Source organism: Megalobrama amblycephala, linkage group LG12 (assembly GCF_018812025.1).
Source record: "Megalobrama amblycephala isolate DHTTF-2021 linkage group LG12, ASM1881202v1, whole genome shotgun sequence".
Classification (NCBI taxonomy): domain Eukaryota; kingdom Metazoa; phylum Chordata; class Actinopteri; order Cypriniformes; family Xenocyprididae; genus Megalobrama; species Megalobrama amblycephala.
This window is the reverse complement of record NC_063055.1, coordinates 8,489,121-8,499,331: the sequence shown is the minus strand read 5'-3', so window position 1 is coordinate 8,499,331 and position 10,211 is coordinate 8,489,121. Positions and strand designations below refer to the sequence as shown.

General features: G+C 35.1%; 1 protein-coding gene across 2 annotated transcripts in view; it reads left to right on the top strand.

Moving 5' to 3' along the window:
- Positions 1-3,076: 3,076 nt before the first annotated feature.
- phf19 (PHD finger protein 19) overlaps positions 3,077-10,211 on the top strand; it is a 37,651-nt gene continuing 30,516 nt past the window's right edge. Inside the window, exons 1-4 of one of the 2 annotated variants that reach the window (XM_048209969.1) lie at positions 3,077-3,469; positions 7,545-7,750; positions 8,748-8,829; positions 9,022-9,117. In XM_048209969.1, coding sequence (XP_048065926.1) covers positions 7,571-7,750; positions 8,748-8,829; positions 9,022-9,117 — 358 coding nt within the window. In that variant the 5' untranslated portion in view covers positions 3,077-3,469; positions 7,545-7,570. Of the gene's footprint in view, positions 3,470-7,536; positions 7,751-8,747; positions 8,830-9,021; positions 9,118-10,211 lie in introns of both variants that reach the window. The other variant, XM_048209968.1, reaches the window with a different exon arrangement.

Here is a 10,211-nt window from a genome sequence, read left to right as displayed (position 1 = left end):
AAGGAAGTCATCAGCCCGTTTTTATCGTGGTTTTTGTGACAGTGGAAACAGTGGTATACAGATAAGTAAATTATGTGAAAAATACTGTTTTTTTACACGCGAAACATGAACACATGTTATACTGCACACTATAAACACAATCAAAGCTTCAAAAAAACACGAAAAACGGGACCTTTAAAGGGTAAGAGAGTGAAAATGGTCATGAAAAACTTTTTTTCAATTTTAGGGGATGCTGACACCATTTTCACTGAAAATGGAAAACTTTTTTATGAGTTTTGGCCATTGATTTACATGTCAACAGCGTTTAGGGGCCTGAAAATACATTTTTGAAAACTGGTCGGGTTTCAAAGTGCAAGTTTTTGAAAACAGTACCGTTATGGATGGATGGATAGTGTCCACACCAACGCATGATATCCTTCTGTTTATCACTAGTGCATTTTCGTTTTAAAATGAAAACGATCCTCGTCTACACTGGCATTTCTACAGTGTTTCAGAAACGATCTCTGTCTAAATTATACTACCGAAAACGGTTAAATCAGTTCATGTGAGTACAGTGGTTCAATATTAATATTATAAAGCGACGAGAATATTTTTGGTGTGCCAAAAAAAACTAAATAACGACTTATTTAGTGATGGCCGATTTCAAAACTGCATCGGAGCATAAATGAATCAAGTGTGTCGAATCATAATTCGGATCGTGGTTCAAACTGCCATCAAACAATCAAGTGACTTTGGCGCTCCGAACTGCAGATTTGATACACTGATTCATCTGTGCTCCGAAGCTTCCTGTGTTTTGAAATCGGCCATCACTAAATATGTCGTTATTTTGTTTTTTCTATCAAACTAAATCGATCTATCTATCTATCTATCATATATGGAATACCCAAGCAACCGTATAGCAACACCCTAACAACCACCCCGAGTACCCTAGCAACCATATAGCAACACCTAGCAACCACCCCGAGTACCCTAGCAACCACATAGCAACAGCCTAGCAACCATCCTAAGTACCTTAGCAACCACATAATAAAATCCTTGAGTACCCTGATTCTATCTATCTATCTATCTATCTATCTATCTACTAAACTAAAACTTAAACTTTCAAACTGAAAACTTTTAAAACTTCTTCAAACTTTCTGGACCGGCTTTTTCAAGCCAACTTAAAGTTTGTCTTGACAAACTTTTTAATCTAGTTCAAATTTGTGTTGCATACATCCTTATCAAATATAGTATCAGATTAGCACATGAAAAGATCAAATGGGCTGATGAAGTTTACACTTAAAATGTTTTCTGATATATTTTCACTATTTCACATATGCATGCAGTGGCAAATGTGTAAAATCACCTCATTTATACTTGAAATGTTTCTGTAAAAGTGTAATATTTGTCGCTGCAGCATTTTGTTTTTGATTTTGCAGCATGTTACCTTCATATTAACATTTACAGAAATGTATGCAAAAAATCTACCTAGTTGAGCTGGTAAGCAGTTTTTAAAAGTCCTGAAAGTAACTATTAAAAACTAGCTTTGGAGAGAAACTTCAGCTACTTTCCCCCTTCCTTAAACACATTCAATTGTTCACAAGATTCTTAGTTTAAACTTCAAAGCGGAATGAGAGAAAAGAACAGAACAGGTGGTTTCTTAGAGTGATTACTGCACTTGAGAAGGGTTCAACACTTTGTACCATATGTTCAAATTAACAGTCTGCATCAAAAAACTAAATTCTCTTGGTAGCATTCAGTCTATGGTTAGTTTTGTTTTGCGACAGAAAAAATTCATTTAGTCAGCTTGCCGTGACCCTGTGATGTCTATCTGAATCACAATGTCCGAATTTCACAAAAATCTAATAATATTACTGTTATGCCAGCAAGCCATTATGTGTTAAAAATGTAACTGCATTGTGACAGTTGCACTGCCAGCAAACCTTTGATACCAAGAGCATATATGCTGACAGCTCACTCTCTCTGTCACATCTCGCACATCCACATCCTCATCAAAAATAAAACCATAACACTTTATAATAACTTTCATAAATAACATGAACAAACGTATCATGCTCAAAATATCAATTACGTAGATTCAAATAGATAAAAAAATCATTAAATGTTAATATTCAAATAACCATATATTTAAAATCTAAAATAAAAATGGAGAAAGAAAATTAATGAAATCTATCTATCTAACTATACATTTTATAAAAATAAAAATAGAAAATAAATAAATAAATGAAATACATATAGGCCTAACTATAATTTTAATATCTATCTATCTATCCGTCTTACTTTAAACATATAACTTTATATAACTACATTTTATATTTAAAATCTAATAGAAAAATAAAAATAGAAAAAATAAATGAAATCTACAAATATCTTTATACAACTATACTTTTAATATCCATCCATCAATCAATCAATCCATTTTATTTTTAAAATCTACTATAAAAATAAAAACTTAATAAAAATAAATGAAATCTACATAACTATAATTTTCCATCCATCCATCCATCCATAAACATATAACTTTATATAACTAATCATTTATATTTAAAATCTACTATAAAAATAAAAATAGAAAAAAAATTAAATGATATATATAAATGACATATAACTATAATTTTAATATCCATCCATCATCCATCCATCATCTATCTGTTTATATAACTTTATTTTAAACATATAACTTTATATAACTATACATTTATATTTAAAATCTAATATAAAATAAAAATAGAAAAAATAAATGAAATCTACAAATATCTTTATATACTTTTAAAATCCATCTATCTATCTATCTATCTATCTATCTATCTATTTTATTTTTAAAATCTAATATAAAAATAAAAACAGAAAAAATAAATGAAATCTACATATAACTATAATTTTAATATCTTGATATTAATATCTATCTATCTATCTATCTATCTATCTATCTATCTATCTATCTATCTATCTATCTATCTATCTATCTATCTATCCTTCTGTAGGTAGATCTACAGTATACATCAAATAGCTCTATGAATGTTTAAAATCTTGTCTTTTCCGTGCATAAATCCACTGTATATTGTCAGTTGTCAGCTTGTCCGCTTTCACAGTCCACACGAGTTTGATGTCTGACTTGCACTACAGTTTTTTCCACTGTCATGTTGTAGTATTAAGAGCATTTAATGTCTTTATTTTGTCATTGGAGCAGAGCTTCTGTAGCCCCTCCTCGAGACCGCTGCTGCTGTACTTCCTGTACGCGGATGATGATGATGATCGGGTTATGTTAATTACATAAGCAAAACGTAAATGATTCGCGGGAAAAGGTGAAAAAATGGCGACGTGCACTGACTGCATTTCTTCTCTTCTTGTGCTGTAAAAACACCAGAAACTCCCTCACACATCGCGAATGGGATATCGGGCTGCCAGAGGAGGAATATCTACACTTTTTGGCGCGTTTTACCCGCGGGATTGGAGAGAAATCAAAGCGGTAATCTCAGCGCGAGATGTGTTTGAATGTGACCCGATTCAAAACCTGCAGCATTGTAGTGCGTAACAGTCACAACTGATCTGACGAACTTATTCATGCAGACGAAACAGTAATACTGAGTTTTTGTGCATGTCGTGTTTGATTCCAGCCAGCATGACAACTTGTCTGAGTCCCTGAGAGAAGTTTTAGCAGTGCGCAAGTTTTCCAGCATGCACTGATGATGTTGCATGTCTTCAAATGGGGAGGGAGTCCGTGCAAAGATTCATAGTTGGCTATGATTTATATACGCAACTGAATTAATAGACTTTTGAGAAGAGGGCATGGCTTTAAAGTGACTTTTTAAGCTGGCGTGGATGCTTTTGAAGATGATGCAACAGTTTTCTGTCACGCAGAGAAAAGCACGCATGTTTTATTCTTTTAGTTACAGCACGGTTGCAGATTGTGTGATTCTTGGCCGGCTGGTTTCGATTGATTTGAATATTTGTAAAGGGGTCTGGTGCATGGCAGTAGAAGAAAACTGGCCGAGATCAGTAAGTCTGAAGTTCACATCCTGACGATGAGTCAACCAGCTCTGTTTCTCTGCTCCCTTTTTAACTCATCAGGGTTGAGATTGAGTCAGGCAGTATTCCCCATGTGCACAGTTGTGGTTGGATGAATCTCTTTGCAGTTCTGTAAAATTCCTGCAGGGTTGTCAAACCATCATGCACGTTCAGTACATACTTACCTGGTGTACTGTAGGCTACATACTTGCACAGTGAGTGATTCCTAGCCAGGGGGTTGTGAAAACTTTGTTGAACCTATAAACGATTTTAAGCTGTAAACGTCTTCTAATTAATAGATCAATAAAAGAACGAGTAATAATTTTGTTATATAAGTAATTATATTACATTTATTATATGTAATATATCATTTATTTGATATCAATTATTTAAATAAATGTGTGTAATGTGTTCGGCTTTTATAAATGTGTTTGGATGACGCTCAAATATAAAATAAATTTGCTACTAATAAGTGTTTGTATATTGATTCAACTCAGTGATTTGAATCTGTTCACTTAAAAGATTTGTTCGCTGACATTTTCTGCAGATTACATCGTTACGCCAGTAGGTGGCGACTGCTGATCTATATAAATTATATTTTAATAGATCAGTGGCTTTTTGCATTACAAACGAGTCATTGAATCGTTCAAATCAACCGACACTGAATCGTTTACGTCACTATTTAGAAAATCTACTATGAGGCTCCAGAAAGAGTGTTTAAGCATCATGAGCATTTCGACACGAATGGCAACAAAGCAGGTATTTATTGATTCATCCATTTTGTCAACTTCAAAAACAAAAAAAGTACCTTAATTGTGTCTAGTCGGTTTAGTTTGTAGCGCCAAAAACCTGAAGAGAATTTGTAGTTGTTAGTAGTTATTTCAAGCTATTGGAATTTCCAATAAATAACAGGAATTTCCTATATGTTTTTAGAATAGGTAAAACATTTATGAGTAAAAAAAGGCATTTGTTTGACATTACTTTTGTTTTACAAAAAAAAAAAAAAAAAAAAAAAAACTTTTTTGAAATTTTTTAAGACTCTTATTTTGTATATAAGTTACTATATAAGGACTACAGAAGCATGTAAACTGATCTTTGTGGTTTTTGTAGTCTGTTAAGGCAGGAACACACCAACCCGACGGTCGGCTGTCTGTCAGTTTTTGTTCGTAGGCCGACTAAGTTTTCTCAGTGTGTTCCACACCGTTGGCTGAAGTTGGTTCTCGTCTGCTTTTTTTCGGCCGATTCAGCAGCGTCGGAGCTCGTCGGTCTGTTGGGCCATCTGATCATTCTGATTGGCTGTTCAGCTACTGCCACCTGCAGGTACGGAAAGGCATTTCATCTTACGCAGGCGCAGAACGGACGTGCTACTTGGCCGTTGAGCGTCTGTTTGGCGTGTCAGGGCAACTTTGGACCTAGACACTGCCGACATGAGCCAACCCCGCAGTCTGCTTTCGTCACCACTAGTTCGTCGGCGTCTGCTTGGTGTGTTCATGCCTTAAATTGTTGGCAAATGATTTTTTTAAAAGCGTCTTCTAATTTGGAGATGTTTAGAGATGTTTTGTAGATGCAGGACGGTCGTCACAAGATTTTAGTAAATGAAAAAATAAATAGTATGATTTTAAAACTCATGTTAATATAAATTATAATATGTATAAATAAATATAAAATAAATATAAAATATAAATAAATGTAAAATATAAAATGTGTCCTTTAACTTATAAAAGTTAAAAGGACACATTTCTGGTTGGGAATTATTGAAGAAGCAGTGTAAAACAAACAGGGTTGGAAATTCTTATGATCCTATGTTTAAAATCACATCAATGAGTGGACAAATCTGTGTCTTATGGAAGCTTGTTTCCATCATGGATTTTAAAAAAATGTAAAAGATATTTGTGACTTTTTATCTCGCAATTCTGACTTTTTTTCTTGCAATTGTGAGTTTATATCTCACAATTCTGACTATCTTGCGATTCTGACTTTTTTCTCACAATTGCGAGTAGAGTTGTCAAAAGTACCGACTTCGGTACCTAGTCGGTACTGAAATGTAAAAAATGTGACGCTTTCGAAGTGCTGTCAAAGTCCCTTTAAGACAAGTCATTTCACTCGGCGGCCATCTTTGAAACGCCTCTCGGGCATCCTGGGCATCATGCAATCTCTTTGAATGGGGAAACATCAAATTCTCCAAAACTGTTAGCCAACCTTACGTTAAATTTCATATTTGAAATCACCAATGACATCTAACAACAACCGGCTCATAAATTTAGTTTCTAAATGCTCGAATCATGACAAAAAAACAAATTTTCAGGCTGGATCAAGCTAATGCGCATGCGCAGACCTAAATGCGCGTCTCTTCGGAGGCGTGCGTCTGACTGTTTCTATAGAAACCGGTGATTCTAACGGCCGCTGAAGTGACGCGATGACTTTACCAGTCGGCGATTGGCTCTTATTTAGAAGGCGGGACTTATTCCGCCATATTGCGCGTTACACTTTCTCCCATTCAAAACAATACGAGTGACACGTCTTGTGTTATTCTATAGTATTTGGCGCTGTTGAGTGGATTCGTAAACATCTCTGATTGGCCGTTGTTTTCACGGCTCATTGGATATGTCTGTGATTGGCTTCAATGATCAACGCTGTAAAAACGTTGTAAATAGTCATCAATAAATCTCTTCACTAAGCGCTTACACAGATACACACGGGAGCGTTTGAAAGCAGGCGTCTATCGCGGATCGGTCCACTGTTAGACACCTGCTTTCAATCGCTTGCGCTCCCACTTTCAAAGCGCTTTCAAATTCAAACACTTCCGTGCGTTGATCATTTTAGCCAATCACAGGCATATCCGATGAGCGCGTCAACACGATGGCCAATCAGAGGTGTTCACGAAAGCGTCACATTTTTAAAATTTCAGTACCAATAGGTACCGAAGTCGGTACTTTTGACAACTCTAATTGCGAGTTTATCACCGAATTCTTCAGTGGCGGAAACAAGCTTCCATAGTATCTCTTTTGTTTAGCCCCATGAATTTTCCTGAAACCTAGAAGACTGTCATATTTGTAAAGCTTTAGCCTAATTATGTGAGATGAGCCATGCATTTAGACTGATGGTGCTCTGCATTTATGCTTATTAATTGAATTAATTGAAAATATATATCCTTAAACCCCCTTTTTTTCCATCTGTAAATACTTTTTTGGTGAATAAAAATCGTAAAACAACTGGCACAGAAATACATGTCTTTGACAAGAGCCTTTTTGCTGCCATTTTCTGGGTGTTTATTTGTAAATGCAACTAAACTGAAGTGCATAAAAACCCTTATTATGTCAGTGTTTATCTTGGTTTCTATGGGAGTTTTTTATAGAGATAAGAGGTCACTGGTCACTAAGGTTTCCATATTTAAATCATTTTCACATAGAAAAATACAGTTAAAGATTATGTTTCTGATGCAAGTAATTCCGCTTTTGGCATCTCTGGGAAACATCACATGTGATAAACTTGATATAATCTTCGTGTGTTCTTTGCATTTTACCGCAGACCCACAGGAAGTGTAGGTGTTTCTACAGTCAGCATGTTGGAATCGGCCTGTCGGGACGGATATCTGACAGTCGGGTCGGACCCTCTTGAACCCAAGCACCTGCTTCCCAAGAGAGAGAAAACCTGCAGCGACCAGGAGACCAACTTGACTGTGGGCCAGTACGTTCTGTGCCGCTGGTCTGACGGCCTTTACTACCTGGGCAAAATCCAGAGAGTGAGTCACTGATACTCTTATAAAAACCTGCACTGAATGCACAGAACATCTCTGTTTTATTGCACACACCATATATCCTGCTGGGACACAGCAACAAAAAGCATTGCAACTTGGAATGGAGTTGTTATGGTGCTTGGAGTATTAAAAACATCTGATTTTTTATAAAAAAAATTCTAAATCTCAGTTTAAACATAGATAAATCAGACTTTGCACATAGTCTATAAAATGGTATTAACAACATTTGTGTATGTAGTATTTGCTTTCTGATAATTTAAAACTCAAAATTTGTGTCAACTTCCAATGGAAAAGAAATAGTATAATAAAGGCCTGTTCACTCCAAGAATGATAACTATATTAGCATTTATATTAGCACGCTGCAGTTTTGTTGTCTGCCTCTCTAAATGTCTGAGCTCTTTAAAGCAGGATGGATTCTGATTGGCTGTCATTGTTTTTATCGTTCATCAGCTGGAAAAAATAATTTTAAAAGTGATTCCAATGATATTGTTTCTCTGTGCCATTATCGTTATAGTAGTATCTTTATTGTTATCATCCTTGGTGTGAACAGGTCTTTAACAAGAGCATTTATTTGTGTCAAATTGCCAAAAGTGTCATATTTAATTGGAATATTGTTCTTTCTTTTTTAACCCTGTTGAAGGTGAAAATGATGTACCTTACAAAGGACACGTATTAAAAAGAAAAAAGAGATGTCTTTCTTGAAAAAGAAAATCATACTGTGCTTTGAAAGCTCAGGATGTCCACTTTAAGATACACCAGACATATAAAACTGTGCCATGTGAAATTCCCAAAAATCAATGTCCCCTACAGAGGACAAAATGAATTGCTGGGTCCCTGGAGGAGACATACAAGAGATGTTCATGAGCTGATAGCATGCTCTCCTAATCATGAATAATTCATTTGGCGAAGACGTATTTATGTTTTTTACAGTCTGATGTTCGCATTTCACAACACTAACGTTGCTCATTCCATTTCCCTATAGGTGAGCACCTCAAAACAGAGTTGCTTTGTGACGTTTGAAGACAACTCCAAGTTCTGGGTGTTTTGGAAAGACATACAGCATGGTAAGAAGTCAGGGTGGAAATTCATTGTACAAACCTGGGATTTTAAGAAGCAGCAATAATTAATCAGCAAGCTAGAAAGCAGAAATATTGTTTGATATGTCATTGTTTCCTGTGAGATGTCTGTGTGATAGTATGGTATTAGTGCTTTGTGACGAAGTAACTGAAGCTTTATTCTCTTGCTCTCTCGCACAGCTGGTGTCCCTGGGGAAGAACCAAAATGCTCAGTGTGTTCTGACATGTCTCTAGTTCCCGGTAATGAAATTCTTATCTGCGGGAAGTGTGGAATAGGTGAGTCTGAGGCAGACATGGGCGCCTAGCTCTTCATGTAGCACACAAAACCTGGATCTATCACAGTAAAACAGCTGGTTTTTGCTTTGAAAAGTAATGATTCGTTTTGAAGAACTATTGATATAGTATTGAAATAGTAGTATTTTCGGGGCAGAGACATTCTCATTGTAGAAAGCCTTTTATTTGACGATTTTGTGTTGTTATTATTATTATTATAATTAATAGTAATTTTACCAATAATTTATTATGGCAAATCAATATATTACAGTAAATAATAATGACAAAGAAAATTTTTTTTTTATTTTATATGGGTTTGGGTGGGGTGGCTGATGGTTATTCTGTTGGTGTCAACCACCTAGCAGTTTATTTGACAATTTTCTATTATGGTAAATTAATATATTACAGTGCATCTATAATAATAATAATAATAATATTTATAATTTTATGTGAGTTTGGTGGGATTGCTGGGCAGCTGATGGATTCCGTTTGTGTCAGCTACCTAGCAATTTATTTGACAATTTTCTGTTAATATTATTATTATTATTATTAATATAGTAGATGAATATATTACAGTACATCCAAAAATAATAATAATTGTTGTTGTTATTATTATTATTATTATTTTATGTGGGTTTGGTTTGATTGCTGGGTGGCCGATGGATTCTGTTTGTGTCAGCCACTTAGCATTTTATTTGACAACATTCTGTTGTTATTATTATTATTATCATTAATACTAATGAAAATAATACTTTGTTATGGTAAATATATATATTAATGTACATCTAGAGGAATAATAATAATTTATTATTTTATGTAGGTTTGGGTGGGATGGCTGGGTGGCTGATGGTTATTCTTTTGTAGTCAACCACCTAGCATACACCCTAAACATCTTACCAACTATGCAGCCACATCCTGGTAACCACCCACAACAACCTAAATTGTAGTAGTGACAGATTGTAACCTTAAAGGGTTAGTTCACCCAAAAATGAAAATTCTGTCATTAATTACTCACACTCATGTCGTTCCACACCCATAAGACCTTAGTTCATCTTCAGAACACAAATTAAGATATTTTTGATGGCTCAGTGATGGCT